General features: G+C 39.2%; 1 protein-coding gene across 4 annotated transcripts in view; it reads left to right on the top strand.

The window, feature by feature from the left end:
* The window catches only part of kirrel3 (kirre like nephrin family adhesion molecule 3), a 960,216-nt gene that overhangs the window by 891,461 nt on the left and 51,388 nt on the right, over positions 1 to 17,367 (top strand). For 3 of the 4 annotated variants that reach the window (XM_062960868.1, XM_062960866.1, XM_062960869.1), the window contains 3 exons: positions 1,141 to 1,241; positions 5,972 to 6,170; positions 9,731 to 9,766. In XM_062960868.1, coding sequence (XP_062816938.1) covers positions 1,141 to 1,241; positions 5,972 to 6,170; positions 9,731 to 9,766 — 336 coding nt within the window. The remainder of the gene's footprint in view (positions 1 to 1,140; positions 1,242 to 5,971; positions 6,171 to 9,730; positions 9,767 to 17,367) is intronic. The other variant, XM_062960867.1, reaches the window with a different exon arrangement.

The following is a 17,367-nucleotide window of genomic DNA, read 5'->3' as shown; positions in this document are numbered from 1 at the left end:
GACGGGGTCAACTTGTGGTAGTGGTCTTCTTAGATCCTTTGTGCATTTACTTTACTCTTTGAAGCTAATAAAAGATAGGAAGGCTGGGAACAGACAGGGGAGGGATTTTATCTCTGTAGCTAAACTCATTCTCATTTCTAGGAAGGAAAGATGGGCCACACTTGCACACTGTATTTTCCTTTGTTTGCTGCTCTCCTTGAGTGCCCATTTTCCATTGGCTTTAACCTACAAGTGGATAGCGAACCCAAGAAGCTTATATGTCCAACTAGCTGTGCCCGGCCACGCGTTGCTGTGGCATTGTCTGGTGGTGTCTGTATTTTATAGGCAGTGTGGAAGAGGCCTAAGTGAGGCCTAACTTTGCCTGTCCCCTGGGCTGAGTGGGTTGCTAAGAGACCAAGTGGGCAGAGCTTAGCCTTCTAACTGGCAGCAACTGGATAAAAACAATTATTCATCTCCCTCTAATTAGGACTTTATTTTTCTTTTCTTTTTGTTGTAGCAACCTAGAGGCATGGATGAGGGGTTGTGCTGTCAATTTTTGAGGTTGTGGGGTGTTTAGTTTTGTTGTTTTGTCGGTCGCCAGGATTCCATCACTCTTTTATATATATAGATGATAGGGATTTGATTTAATTGGTAGTCAAGGGATATGCCAGGGTAGAATTTGTTGCAGAAGCTAATCCTAGTGGGGTGGCTGGACCTCACTAGCAAAAAGACTAGAATTCTGTGTGCCATCTGCTGAATCATTTCCTATCAACAAATCTTATGCTAAAGCAGAAGCATGTCTCCATGTCAAACACCAAAAAACGATCTTTGCAGGGGTCTGGAACTACATCCAGTTCTGAACCAAGACAGAAGCAAATTTAAAAAGGTGAACATGGATGTTTCCTGTTCTTTAATAATATCCAGAGTACATGATTTGTGATCATTAGCTCAGTCTGTCTCACATGCACTGCCTGCCCAGCTAATAAGAAAATAGATCAACCTTTTTGAGCAGTTCTGGTCAAGGAGCAGTTCCATGTTCATCTCATTTCCATTGCACAATATCTGTATGTAATTGTGAGTATATAACTCCTTTTCAACAAGGATGCAGCACTATTTCTCTCTTTCCTCCCACCCTGACCCGCTTTATCCTTTTTTTCACAGGGCCACCTATCATCTCCAGCACCCAGACACAGCATGCACTTCATGGGGAAAAGGGCCAGATCAAATGCTTCATCCGTAGTACTCCTCCACCAGACCGAATTGTGAGTAGATGCCTTCCTCCTTGACATTGTGAATAGCAGCACAAAGACAGTTGATATACAATGTATATGCCTCACTTACTTTCAATTGTTTTTTTTAAAAAGATAGTGTGATTGATATAATGTTAAATTAATTCAAAGATTGTCATGAAAATATAAAGCAGAGCTAGCGGGAAAACTACGTCCAGAATTTAAATACCATATATACTCAAGTATAAGCCGGCCCGAATATAAGCCGAGGCACCTAATTTTACCACAGAAAAACTGGGAAAACATTGACTCCATCCAGTATAAGCCAAGAGTGGTAAATTTCAGAAATAAAAACAGATACCAATAAAATTACATTAATTGAGGCATCAGTAGGATAAATGTTTTTGAATATTTACATAAAGCTCTGATTTAAGATAAGATTGTCCAACTCTGATTAAATCATTATTCTCATCTTCTTCAATGTAAATATGCTTATGTATCCTTTTAATAATAATAGAGTAAAATAATGCATGTAATAATAATAATAATAATAATAATAATAATAATAATAATAATAATAAATACAGGAAAAAATACATGTAGTAATAAATAGAGTAAAATAATAAATATAATAATAATAATATCAGAGTGAAATAATAAATGTATTATTATTAATAATAAAAATAGAGTAAATAAATGTAATAGTAGCAACAATAATAGAGAAAAATAATAAATGTAATATTATTATTATTTATTTATTTACAGTATTTATATTCCGCCCTTCTCACCCCGAAGGGGACTCAGGGCGGATCACATTATACACACAAACATTCAATGCCCATAAACACATCAAACAAAGACCGAGACAGACAGACACAGAGGCAATTTAACCTTCTCCTGAGGGGATGTTCGATTCTGGCCACAGGGGGGAGCAGCTGCTTCATCATCCACTGTGATGGCACTTCCTCATTCCAACATTGTAAATTAGTTAAATTTGCCTCCCCACTTTATAAGTGGTACCTTATTTCCTACTTGATAGATGCAACTATCTTTCGGGTTGCTAGGTCAGCAACGAGCAGGGGCTATTTTTTTTTTAATTGACGGGTGCTCACCCCGCCATGGGCTGGCTTCAAACTCATGACCTCATGGTCAGAGTGATTTATTGCAGCAGGGTACTCACCAGCCTGTGCCACAGCCCGGCCCCAAAACACCTTGGGGGACCCACAGGTTGAGAACCACTGTTCTAAAAGGTCCCAAATGAATCATAGTTGGAAGAGACCACATGGGCCATCTAGTCCAACTCCCCCGACAGATGGCCATCCAGCCTCTGTTTAAAAGCCTCCAAAGAAGGAGCTTTCACTGGACTTTGAAGCAGGGAGTTCCACTGTTGAACAGCTCTGCTTACAATCAGGAAGTTCTTCCTAATGTTCAGGTGGAATGATGCCTCCTTCTTCATGCACCTGGCTTTCAGAACATCGCAAGCTGCTTCCCGACCATCCCCACTCCATCACTTAAATGGGGATAAGGAGAGAGAAGGATTTGGTGGAACCTGACATAGTGCTAGTTCCATTTAGAATCTTATTTATTTACTATATTTATACCCTGCTCTTCTTATCTTATTGGACTTATCTTGGCCAATAAGAGAAAATTCCATACCTTAAAATCAGTGAAAATTCAGAGCAAAAAAGTGGTTTTGTTTACATCTAGGAAAAGCCTTAAAGACATGGTTGTGCACGCAAGCTTTTAATGAATGAGAACATGGACTTTACATGACCTGTACGAAGATTTATTGGGGATTCTGGATGAATGGATTTTAATCTTGGACATGCTTAAATTTTATATAATGTGATTTTATTTTGCAATAGTACCTGCTTTATATGAATTGTTGTTTTGTAGATTGTTTATATGAATTGTTGTTTTTAGGCACTGAATTTTTGCCTATTTATTGTAAGCCGCTTTGAGTCCCCTCGGGGAGAAAGGCGGGGTAAAAGTGATGCAAATAAATAAATAAAAGAGAAAACGTTTTTCTCTGGCACAACAAAGATAAGTACTAGGCAAGCTTCCCTCCATTCGCAGATGCCCCCATTTATAAGAGTCTGTGTAATCTCTACCTGCCAAACCTTTTCGACAGGGAAAATCAGATAAGAGTCCCTGATACTGTTTTATCTGTGTACAGTTTTAAAATGTATTTGACCATCTAGTTCAGGGGTCCTCAAACTTTTTAAGTGGAGGGCTGGTTCATGGCCCCTCAGATTGTTGAGGGGCCGAATTATCATTAAAAAAAATACAAACAAATTCCTATGCGCATTCTTATTTGTAGTACAAAAAAAAACCCCTAACAACATTTATTTATTTATTTATTTATTTACTACATTTATACCCCACCCACCCTCACCCCGAAGGGGACTCAGAGCGGCTTACAAGTTGTATGTACATACAATATATTATATTATTAGCATAGCACAATATTAACATTATATATTACTATATTGTACTATACCACTATACCGTAATATTATTAGTAATATTACATCTATATATATAAAAGGGTGATGGCATCAGGGCAGCGGACAAAACAACAAAACTACAGGACCCCCAACCTCGAAATTTGACAACACAACCCATCATTCACGGCTCTAGGTTGATACAACAAAAAGAAAAGAAAAATAAAGTCCTAATTACAGGGAGAGGAATAATAGTTTTTATCCAATTGCTGCCAGTTTGAAGGCTAAGCTCCACCCACTTGGTCTCCTAGCAACCTCCTCAGCCCAGGGGACAGGCACAGTTAGGCCTCACTTAGACCTCTTCCACATATTATCAGATTTTAACTGGATTATATGGCAGTATAGACTCAAGGCCCTTCCACACAGCTATATAACCCATTTAGAATCTTATATTATCTGCTTTGAAGTGGATTATCTTGACTCCACACTGCCATATAATCCACTTCAGTGTGCATACTAAACATAAAGACAACCATACAGACATTCAATACCACCACTACCTTAACAATTTCTCACCAACACCACCAGACAACGCCACAGCAACTCGTGGCCGGGCACAGCTAGTTTGATATATAATATATAATTAATATTATTATATTATACAATATTATTATATTTTATTATTATTATTAGCCTCCCTGAGTCCCCTATTGGGTGAGAAGGGCAGAGTAAAAATACTGTAATAAATAAATAAATATTATATTGTATTACATTATAATATTATTATCAATATTATATGTATATATTATCAATATTATATGTGTACACAATATATTGTGTATATCGTGTATATTACATTATTAGGATTGCACAGTATTAGTAAATTAAAGAACAATACAATATTTAAAAATAAAAACAATTTTAACCAACATATTGTGTTAACCTAGGGTCCCCAAACTAAGGCCCGGGGGCCAGATGCAGCCCTCCAAGATCATTTACTTGGCCCCCACACTCATTTATAATATAATATTTTATATCAGTTTTAATAATATAATACATTGTATATACATATGATATTGATAATAATATTATCATTTTATACATTATAATACTAATAATAATACCATATAATAATATTAATTATATGTTATACATTACATATATATATTACATATATATATTACATTACAGTATAGTGGTATAGTTCAATATAGTAATATATAATGCTAATATTGTGCTATGCTAATAATATAATATATTGTATGTACATACAGTTGCTCTGAGTCCCCTTTGGGGTGAGAAGGGTGGGATATAAATGTAGTAAATGAATAAATAAATAATTTTAGACTTAGGCTCGCCCAGAGTCTGAAATATTTATATGGTGCACCTTACCCAGTCTACTTTTACAACCTCTTCATTTTAATCCATGTTTTTATTAGCTCTTGTCATTTGTTTTTACTAGCTAATGTTTAAATTTTTATAATTGTGCATGTTTTTTGTCTATTGTTGTGTTTTTTATTGCTATTGTTTTTATTCGGCCCCATGTAAACCGCCCTGAGTCCCCTTTGGGGAGATAGAAGCGGGGTATAAAAATAAAGTTGTTATTATTATTATTATTATTATTATTATTATTATTATTATTATTATTATTATTAAAGGCACACAACAACAACAATCCTAATTAACCTAACTATCTCATTGGCCAGAAGCAGGCCCACACTTCCTATTGAAATCCTGATAGGTTTATGTTGGTTAAAATTGTTTTGTTTTTTAAATATTGTATTGTTCTTTCATTGTTGTTGTTGTTGTTGTTGTTTTGCAATACAAATAAGATATGTGCAGTGTGCATAGGAATTTGTTAGTTTTTTTTTTTTCAAGTGATAATTCGGCCCCTCAACAGTCTGAAGGATTGTGGACCGGCCCTCTGCTTTAAAAGTTTGAGGACCCCTGGTGTAAACCTATCAGGATTTCAATGGGAAGTGTGGGCCTGCTTCTGGCCAATGAGAGTCAAGTTAAGTAGGATTGTTGTTGTTGTGCCTTCAAGTCATTTCGGACGTTGGGCGAGCCTAAGTCTAAAACTGAGGGCGGGGGCCAGGTCAATGACCTTGGAGGGCCACATCTTAGTTTGGGGACCCCTGGTCTAGTTTATTCACTGAAGTCTACTTACTACACAGAATGACCCCCAAATTGTTTCAACCTATTAAAGATCTAGCTGTATAATAATATTGATACAGGACTGAAAACTGATGGAGAATTTCTAGTGGAGGGGAGAGAGAAAAAGTCCTACTATGGCTAATTGCTTCTTGCTTAAATGTACAGGCTTGGTCCTGGAAGGAGAATGTTCTGGAGTCAGGTACCTCTGGGCGATACACAGTGGAAACTGTCAGCACGGATGAAGGCGTCATTTCTACATTAACTATCAGCAACATCGTGCGGGCGGACTTCCAGACGATTTACAACTGCACCGCTTGGAACAGTTTTGGCTCAGACACTGAGATCATCCGGCTGAAAGAGCAAGGTGGGAATTGCTATTATGACATTTTGAAACCTCTCCCCAACACATACACACACACAAAGGGAGTCCTGGGATGGTGATAGTGAGATAGGAATGCCAAGTCCTTGAAAATAGAAGAGAGGAAGCTCTGTTATCATAGGGCAAATATGAGGATGATAGGTAAAGAGATAGCGTAGAAGATCAATATGAATAAATAAATAAAAAACAGAATAATAACATAAAACCACATTGCGAGGTCTTCCCATGGGATCTTGGGGCATTGCCAGAAAGTCTAGCATCCCCACATATATGTCCATTGCCATTTTTCTGTCTTTCCTCCAAACAATTGGTCTTCTCTTGACTAAAAGAAAAATAGGCTAGGATGTAGAGCAACTGGCTTGTGAATCTAAGTCCATGGTTCTCAACCTGTGGGTCTCCAGATGTTTTGGTCTTCAACTCCTAACTGCAGGTAAAGTGGCTGGGAATTCTGGGATCTATAAGCCAAAACACCTGGAGACCCACAGATTGAGAACCATTGATCTAATGAACACTTTCCTTCTTGGTTGGGTGAGGATAGTCTATTCTGATGGACAGCAGATTCAAACTAAACAGAGGTTTTGTACTCTCAAGATACTTCATTCAGAAATCACATGGCTAATCTTCTCAAACTAGGTTTCAAAGATGAAGAACAAGCAACAGGTTTCTATGGCCCCATTCTACTCCCCTTTCTTCCTCCCTCCTCTAACCTAGCATAATAAAATGTTTCCTGAAACCACAACCAGAACTAGAGCTTGATCTTGGTTTGCAACCCTAGCTTGAGAGGGTTTTTTCTCCCCAAACCACCCTTTGCTCAAGAACATCATGAGGAATTTGGGTCTGAGAAAAGGAAACAAGCAAGCAGAACTTAGTAATTCTTTGCAAAAAATGTCACATCTCAAAATGTATTGAACTACATTTGCCACCATCCCTGGTTTCCATCCAATACATCTATACTACCTTGAGGGAAATTCGAAAATTCTCTAGAGAAGTGCTTCCGTCCTTCCCTTCTTTTTGCCTCTGCTCACTTTATCAATAGCAATATCACCAGGAAGAAAAAAGTAAATATTTCCCCACTATAGATGTCAAAAGTGGTGTTAGATGAGAACAAACCCATCCCACCCAACCTAATGTCTTGGGCTATAAAGCAACCTTGCATTAATTCATTTGTCCTTCAATGCATTGCATATTTTATAAACATTTCCAGTCAAATTCAGAGTACAGTCTGTAACTAGTGACTGGACAGATTCTGTAATTTTATGATGGAGCAGCAAAAGCTACTTTGTTGGAATAGCATTCCTAACATAAGGATTTTGGAAATATAGTCCTAAGAAGTAACTTTTCCAAGGTCTAAGTGGCAAACATGCTAGTGAATGGGGATAAGTATTCTAGCAGAAGCTGAAAGTCATGTGTCGAGAGCAATCCAGTGGCTGCTATTGCATCCTATTGCTTTGTCATCATAATGTAATAGAAATGGGATGACATGAATAGGTTATAAGCCAGATCTTGCAAGATAACATTTTTAATAATCCTTGAAGAGAGAAGCTGAGAGGCATGCCTGCCTCAAACAGAGGCTAAGGATGAAGAGACTTGGGATTTCAGAATTTATTTGGGAGGATATCATTAGTACTGTTCTTTGGGGATGCTTTTGGTCTTAAAAATAGCTGTCTGGGGAACCACCCCACCCCAGTGTTTACCCTTGTCTTCCCATGAGTGTTCGCCACTGTTCATAGTGACCTCTTCCCACGGCTTTAATAGATAACCATTTCATTCATCTTCTTGTGATCCCAATCAATCAGGGATCATGGATGTAATTACACAGATTTAACTGCTGGTTGATGCCACTAAGGATAAATGAAGCCTATGTAGAAAGAGGGCAGTGCTTCCCCTTCAAGTCTCATGTATGATCCTAGACAGTACAAAATGAACAAGAGGGATGGAGTTATCCTTTCAAAAAAAAGATCTCAGAATTCTCCCAGTGGTGGTTGGTGGCTTTGGAAAGAAAGCAGCATTAGGTTACAGTAGAGTCTCACTTATCCAAGCTAAACGGGCCGGCAGAAGCTTGGATAAGTGAATACCTTGGATAATAAGGAGGGATTAAGGAAAAGACTATTAAACATCAAATTAGGTTATGATTTTACAAATTAAGCACCAAAACATCATGTTACACAACAAATTTGACAGAAAAAGTAGTTCAATACGCAGTAATGTTATGTTGTAATTACTGTATTTACGAATTTAGCACCAAAATATAATGATATATTGAAAACATTGACTACAAAAATGGCTTGGATAATCCAGAAGCTTGGATAAGCGAGGCTTGGATAAGTGAGACTCTACTGTATAATTATTAAAGGGCTGTCCATGTTCAGTACCTTGGATAGCTCTCTTTAAATTCAGCACTACCTCACTGACATGAGAGCCATCAGCTGCAACTGAGTCTTTAAAAAAACAAACCCTTTGACCTCACCCCACTTACAATGTTAATTTGCCTTCTAAAAACATGCTAAGATGTGTGACTCCCAAAGGGAATGACAAGATTGCTTCTGGAGGACCTCCAGTTCCATCCTTTCCTATTAAATGCCAGGACAGGCAGGTGGGTTACTCTCATTAAACTCTGATTTACGAGGAAGGCTGCCATCCAGATTAAATTGGACCTAAATGAACTTCTTAAAATTAGCCTTCTGTCCAGTGCAAATAGACTCAATGGTTTGGCTTCTAGTTTCCTGTCTGAGGAAAGAGATGTTGGGTAAGTTAGCAGATGCTTCAATGGGGCTGCCATGAAGAGTGAATCCCAGCACACGGCTCTCCAAGAGATGCTAGGTTGTCCAAAATGCAGTAAATGCAATTAAAGACCAGATCTAGGCCAACAGTTTTGGAACATTTTATAAGATAAATGTTTGACTGGTGACAGGCCAACCACGATCTGAGGCCCCTGAAGCAGAATGGTCTGTTAGAAAAGAAAATTTTGATTCTGGGATGAAAAGTTGTTAGGTGCTACAACAGTGACATATAGTGCCATCTTGATTTTTTTAAATGACTGAACTGATAAAAGAAAAAACAGCTGCCCCTTTAGTAGCCAATTCCACCATTTGGTGCAGAGCAGAGCTTGGGAAAGCTATTCTTTTAAATATAATCCCCAGAATCCCTAAGTGAGCAAGGCCATTAGAGATTATGGAAACTGCACTCCAAAACAGTAGCTTTTCTGGGCTCTGAAACAGAGATTCCAGGAGTATTCCACATTACACTTCCAGTGAGAAATTTTGTGTTTGTGTTGGAACACATACACACTTACACACACATCATGCTGATAGAAAACTAGGACATTAGGAAGAAGGTGAGACTGGAAACACTAAAAAGATCACTTCCACTGAAAGCTAACATTGCAATGGAGAATTCTAAAGCCCCCAATAAAAAGGGAGCATTGATCCAGTTGGGACTGGGAGGGTGAGAGAATTCCCAAACAACATTTATTATTTATTTTTATAAAAAAGAGGAAACTGGCAAAAGTTGGCAAGGCTGTGGACACTTGCTTTATTTTCAAACAGGTTCGGAATTGAAATCAGGAGCTGGTATGGAAGCAGGTATGGAATCATGAGTAAAGGTGACTATGTGAATGGCCTCTGAGCTAATCCCAAACAAACCAGATTGGAGCTTCCCAGAAAAGGGAGAATTGTGGGTGGCAACAAGACATCTTAGAAAGGAAGCCCAGTTTGCATGAAGAAGCCGTCTTGGTTTTCAGACTCCTCCTGCTCACGGGACTGGGTCTCAGTGTTTTAAATGGGATCCTGATCATATATTGGCTGCTCAGAGGGAAAAAGTATTTGTAAGTTTTAAAATGAGACTCACAGTGAGGAAATGTATGTATTGCTGCAGAATCTAACTGTGGTTCCTCATCATGTGTTGCTAGTGTCTACATATGGATCTGGCACTTTAAAAACGAGGTTACAGCCTGGTATTAAGCAAAATTAAATTCTAGACACAGCCTATCCTTGCCTCATAAGGAATTTTCAAATGGTCATCACCAAAACAGATATTAGTTACTATGACATCGTCATAATTGTGGGAATCCATTGCTTGTACTAAGGCAGCCTATGACTTCCCCACTCCTTCAGTCTAGCAAAGATTGTCCACAAGGCCTTGCTTGGAAATGTTCCACTTGGAAATGTACTCAGCAATGCTATTTAGTCAATTCAATTCAAAACGTGGAAAAATTAGGGAGATGGGAGGGGTTAGACTACAAGAATTCATATGCCAACAGGGCCTTACTGGCTGAAGATTCTCAGAGCTGTAGTCACAAAACCTCTAACTTTTGAGAGCTTGGGTTTGCCATTTGCAAACTTATGTTTACCATTATCCTGAATATCAGCTCTGGCAGTCATGTCTTCATTCTGTTAATACTGCCACGCTGTAAGCTGTACATTGTCGTAACATCACAAGCTATCTTTGCTGGCGTTCATTTTCATTGGTCACCTAGGACTCTGTTTCAACTTCTTCTCACTTTCCTCTGGATCTCTTTGTGCGGAACTAAGCAGCATGCTGTCCAAATCATCTTTTTCGTGCTCAGCATGCATTCCTTGATTGTTTTAAACAGGGAACATCACCCACACCCCAAACAGCAGACCCTTTATATTTTGAGCTCAGTTTGTAGCAACTGAAATAAGAGCAGGACAGTGGAAGGTGGATTGTTCTACACACTTCACTGTGGCCAATTAGAAACCAAGTGAGGTACACAAGACAAAGTATAGATCTTGTTCAAGGCTTTTGAAAATTTGCAGAGGGGAAATGAGAGATTCCTAGAGATAATCCTGAGATGCTCCTGTTGATTTATGGCCAATCCATGGATATCATAGGCTTTTCTTAGTCAAGGAATACTCAAAGGTGGCTTTGCCAGTTCCTTCCTCCAACATACAGCCAATAGCACCTTGTCTTCATTTGCAATCTCCTATCAAAGTACTAGCTCAGTGGTTCTCAACCTGTAGGCCCCCAGATGTTTTGGCCATCGAAATCCTAACAACTGGTAAACTGGCTTGGATTTCTGGAAATTGTAGGCCAAAACACCTGTAGATCCACACGTTGAGAACCACTGCACAAGCTAGAGCTGACTCTTCTTAGCTTCCAAGTTCAGGTGAGATCTAATGCCTTTAGAGTAATTAAGCCAGTTGTCATTTGAATTACAGGAAGGATATGGAGTTTTCTGGCCCAGAAATACATCTTTTTGTTGTTACCCCCATCAAAGAGTCAACAACAATAATGAACAATAATAACAACTCTGTACATGGACATGAGTTATAAATCCAGCTGTGTAAAAGAGGACAATGCCTTCCCTCCCACACCAACGTTTAATACTTGCACCTTTTAGTCCCTGAGCAAGTCATTAAATGATAACAAATCTTGGCATTACCGCTTCTCCAAAGTAGGGAATAGATCACAATCCCCCTAACGTTTAATTGAAACACAAGATAAACAATGTGTGGGACTCTTTCCATTTTGGTCCAGTTCCACAGAGATGTTGCAAGGCACATGTCATCACAGGCACAATTTGTGCCAAAAATGAACTGAATCACCTCCTCATATCTCTTTCCATCACCGCCTCTGTCTTTTTTGTCTCTCCCTCTTCTTTCTTTCACTCCCAATGCCTCCTTGCCCAGTGAATACCAGGAGAAGAACATGACTCTTGCCCAATGAAGCTCTTGTTTTGGAGAAGACTTTTGAAATTAGGCGGATGGCCAAATGAAATTAGACTGCCCATAGCCCTAGAGAGTTAAGTTACCAAGACCTGGTTTGAACCTTTAAAAGGCTCTCTCCATAACAGATGGTCCATTCTGTATTATAATTGAGGATGGAATATGGCCTCATACTCTATCCTCAATCCATAGTGGCAGAGGCTGAGCTCCACACTACTGGGTCATCACTGGACCCTTTTTTTCCCTGGTTATGTGGGTACCACTGCTGATGTCAAGATGGGATGCCCACAACTGCCAAAAATTCTCAATGGAGATCTATGGCTGCTCAGCAGTGGCAACACAGGTTCAATCTGTCCCCTTTCCCCTTCGCTGATGTACACAGGAACAAGGGGATTGTGCATCAGACCTGTTCATGCTGTCTACATTGTGCCCAAACTGTGGAGTTGCTCTGGAATTTCATCCAAATTCAGAAGCAGCCCCCAACCTTCCTTAATACAGAGCTAAACCAGATAAGAATGGGGAGCCCATGGGTGTCATGAAGACAGCTAGGAGCAATTTCACTGCAAATGTGGGATACTGAGCCCATATGGACAAGCCCTTAGTTAGTAATTGTAATTTGAGGTACAGTAGAGTCTCACTTATCCAACATTCGCTTATCCAACATTCTGAATTATCCAACGCCATTTTTGTAGTCAGTGTTTTCAATACATCATATTTTGGTGATAAATTTGTAAGTACAGTAATTACTACGTAGCATTACTGTGTATTGAACTACTTTTTCTGTCAAATTTGTTGTATAACATGATGTTTTGGTGCTTAATTTGTAAAATCATAACCTAATTTGGTGTTTAATAAGCTTCTCCTTAATCTCTCCTTATTATACAACATATTCACTTATCCAACGTTCTGCCGGCCCGTTTATGTTGGATAAGTGAGACTCTACTGTAGTTGAGAGTGGACCAAAGAACTACGAAGTGTGAGTCTTCCAAATAGAAATTAGTAATAGTAGTAGTAAATTTACTATCACCAAATAGAAAGTAATTATGTGTATTTCAGGTGACTGCAGAAAACATCTGCTACTCTGCTGATTTGTCAGAGCTTCATGCTCAAAGCATCATTGTTTCTTTTTCTTTTTTTCATTCACTGACACTTCATAAGACGTACTTTATCCTATACAGTGTTCCCTCACTACTTCGCGGTTCACTTTTCGCGGATTCGCTGTTTCGCAGTTTTTCAATAAACTCTAATAGACTATTAAAAATAATAAAAAATTTCAATTTACAGCCTAAGGAAGGGAGGAAGGAGAAGCCAAAGGAAGAGAAAAGGAGCCCAAGCAGCAACGGGGGAAGGAGGAGGCGATTTATCAACACACGATTGGTTGATAAAGACTTAAAATAGTGTATAACTACTAAAATAATGTATAAATATTAAAATAAATATAGTGTCCCTACTTCGCGGATTTTCAGTTATTGCGGGTGGTCCTGGAACCTAACCCCAGCAATAAGTGAAGGAACACTGTATAGAAATATCAGGTCCACTTTGAGGATGAAGTTGAAACTCAAGTGACTGCATTATCTGCGGGATTCTTAAACCCTCCCTAGTTCCTTCCCAGTTTCACATCTACATCAGAATTTTGCCGATTCACATGAAATCCAGGACTAAGCAAGGTTCAGATATTTGGGATACAATGCTTGGCCGTAATTATTATATATAGTGGCTATATTTGATGAAAATTATAATCTAAAACATTTGGCCTATCTCCACAAATTGACTGCACATTACAATACAATAATACAATACTTTATTACGGTCCTTTTTTTTTCGTGTCAGGAGCAACCGGAGTTGCTTCTGGAGTGAGAGAATTGGCCGTCTGCAAGGACGTTGCCCAGGGGACGCCTGGATGTTTTGAGGTTTTAATATCCTTGTGAGAGGCTTCTCTCATGTCCCCGCATGGAGCTGGAGCTGATAGAGGGAGCTCATCCGCGCTCTCCCCGGGTGGGATTCGAACCTGGCAGCCTTCAGGTCAGCACCTAACCTTCAAGTCACAAGGCTTTTATCCCCTAGGCCACCGGAGACCTGCACAAAGTATGTCTCAGTTGTCATCTGCAAAATGCTGGAGGCTATGTTAGTATCACCCATAGTAAAGGATCCCTAGGAGTCAGTAATTTCCAGAGTCCAAGACCACACATGTCCCACCTCTAGTTTAATCCTCTCCTCCTTCTTCTAGTTTCTTGCAGAAAATCTTATTTCTCTAAACCAGCCTGCTCTTTATTGCAAGCAGAAAATCCCATTAATATTTTGAAATGGGATAGAGATTCCTATCCTATTTTGTCCATAGCTATTCTGGCCTCTTATGAATGGGTTGCTAAGAAATGTAGGAATAACCACCCCTCTGAACGGGAAAGAAATATCTATGCAACTGATTCTACACAATTCCTTAAAGATTATATTTTCTCCTCTTCTTTTTTTGTGGAGTGGGGCTGCCAAAGCTAATGAGAGTGGCCCTCTTGGCAGTTAGCACCATTTGTGCCTGCCTTATGTCGCATTAAAAGTCCCGAAAGCAGGAGTTAATTGGGAGAAAGGGCAGCTGTATTAACATTTGCCACAAAAGTCAGGCAGAACTGTGCCGGAGCAGAAAAATGCTATTTCAACAACAGATAACAAAATGCCAGACCTTTTCTTAAAAAGAAAATCTCTTCCAACATTAAAATGATAATTTTAATTGCTCACCCTCTACTCGGGAAGTGTTTTCCCTAAACAATACAGAAAATCAGTTCCATAAGCAGGGAAATAATGGGTTGAAGAAATTAAGCTAGCTCACAGGGAGAAGTAGGTTAACATAAAGCACATGATGCTTTCGTGCTCTGTGTCATATCTACTGCATAGTATATATCAGGGGTCCCCAAACTTTTTAAACAGGGGGCCATGTCATGATCCTTCAGACCGTTGGAGGGCCGGACTATAGTTGGCCACTGAGCAATAATTAATAACAACAACAACAATAATAATAAAGAGGGTTGGAAGAGACCCCTTGGGCCATTTAGTCCAACCCACTTCTGCCTCTGTGCACCAAAAGCACAAGCAAAGCATCCCTGACAGATGACCACCCAGCCTCAATGTTGTTAATAAATACTACTATTACTACTACTACTAATAATAATAATAATAATAATAATAATAATAATAATAATAATAATAATACAGGGTTTTGGAACACAATACTCCTGACCTCACAATCATGTTAAAAAACAAAGTATGGATTGTCGATGTTGCAATCCCAGGTGACAGAAGGATTGAGGAGAAACAACTGGAAAAGCTGACACGATATGAGGATTTAAAGATCGAATTACAAAGACTCTGGCACAAGCCAGTCAAGGTGGTCCCAGTGGTGATCGGCACATTGGGTGCAGTGCTTAAAGACCTTGGCCTGCACTTAAACACAATCGGCGCTAACAAAATTACCATCTGTCAGCTGCAGAAGGCCACCTTACTGGGATCTGCATACATTATTCGCTGATACATCACACAGTCCTAGACACTTGGGAAGTGTCCGACATATGATCCAATACAACAGCCAGCAGAGTGTCTGCTATGGACATATAATAATAATGTTTTAAGAGAAGAAGAGACCTCTTGGGTCATTTAGCCCAACCCCCTTCTGCCCTTGTGCCGTGGGGGCCGGATAAATGGCTTCGATGGGCCGCATCCGGCCCCCGGGCCTTAGTTTGGGGACCCCTGGTATATATCAGTGTTTGTGATCTTTCTTCTTTTAGTTGACATGGTATAGACTTCTCTGATGCCAGTGAAAAGACATCAGTGGAGTAGATCAAGCTTCTTTCAGGAAGGGTTCCAAAGAATAGGAGCCACCAAGGAGGCTTTCTCCCATATCCTCACCAGATAAGCCAGGAGATGGGAGGATAAGGAGACAGCCTTTCTCCAAAAACCTTAAGCTTTGGGCAGACTCATACAGGCTTTTCGATCAGTGGTTCTTAACCTGGGGTCCTCAGATGTTTGGCCTACAACTCTCAGAAACCCCAGCCAGTTTAACAGCTGTTAGGATTTCTGGGAGTTGATGGCCAAAAACATCTGGGGACCCCCGGTTGAGAACCACTGTTTTAGATAGTCTGGACCCACATTGTGTAAAGGTCATAGCTTGCTCTTTAATTGTGCCTTAATATGCTCAACTCAAATAACACTATATAACACATTTTTTTATTCCTGGGTTATAAATGTCATTTCCTAGTTGGTTCTATCATAAAAACATGGAAAAGGTTTATTAAGCTGCAAAAAACATTGTTTTTGCGAGAGACACCTCCTACAGCACATTTTGCTATAGTTTTTCATGAACATCTCATTGAGTCTCCATCAATTCCACATTGTTTGTGGCAGCCATGAAAATAAAGTTTCTGGAGTATAACAACTACAGTAGAGTCTCACTTATCCAAGCCTCGCTTATCCAAGCTTCTGGATTATCCAAGCCGTTTTTGTAGTCAATGTTTTCAATATATCATGATATTTTGGTGCTAAATTCGTAAATACAGTAATTACAACATAACATTACTGCGTATTGAACTACTTTTTCTGTCAAATTTGTTGTATAACATGATGTTTTGGTGCTTAATTTGTAAAATCACAACCTAATTTGATGTTTAATAGGCTTTTCCTTAATCCCTCCTTATTATCCAAGATATTCGCTTATCCAAGCTTCTGCCGGCCCGTTTAGCTTGGATAAGTGAGACTGTACTGTACCTTTAAAATAAGTTCTGTACAATTAAGTGACACTTTCAAACCTGGGACAGAAATGTTTTCACATTTTGTTACATAGTGTAATCACTTTAATTTGTCTCAAGTCGTAAGCCATTTAAAATACAGAAATACAGCAGCTGTCGTTATTCTAATGTCAAGTAGCAATTTTACAACTCCGCACCAACACTTTGTCTCCTCCCGAAGAAACAGCATGTTATATACCCAAGTAATGATTTATTAAGACTGTTAAGCAAGGCAAGGTAGGTCAATGTGATTACCTTCAAATTTATTGGTTATAACCAAGAAAAATTCCAAATAACAAATCAAATGTGAAATGTATCCACACCCATTCTTACAATCCCTGTCCCATGACATAATGGATAATGTGAAACCATTGTGTTTTGTGCAAGAGCAGTAACAAAAGCTGGCTTTGTATAACCTTCCTTCCTTTGTCCAGTTGAGAATCACATTCCTGAAGCCTCATTCCTCTCCTCAAAAGCAAAGTGTGTCTCTTTGCTTTAGGGCAGTGGTTCTCAACCTGTGGGCCCCCAGATGTTTTGGCCTTCAACTCCCAGAAATCTTAACAGCTGGTTAACTGGCTGGGATTTCTGGGGGTTGTAAGCCAAAACATCGGGAGATACACAAGTTGAGAACCACTGCTTTAGGGGCAAATGTCCTTCTTCCTCCTGGAGATTTTAACCTGGAACCTGTACTTCTAGTCACTTCTGACTCAAATTATTTCCCTTCACCCC

The sequence above is a fragment of the Anolis carolinensis genome, unplaced genomic scaffold (genome assembly GCF_035594765.1).
Source record: "Anolis carolinensis isolate JA03-04 unplaced genomic scaffold, rAnoCar3.1.pri scaffold_8, whole genome shotgun sequence".
Taxonomy (NCBI): domain Eukaryota; kingdom Metazoa; phylum Chordata; class Lepidosauria; order Squamata; family Dactyloidae; genus Anolis; species Anolis carolinensis.
This window is presented reverse-complemented; position numbering and strand designations above follow the sequence as displayed.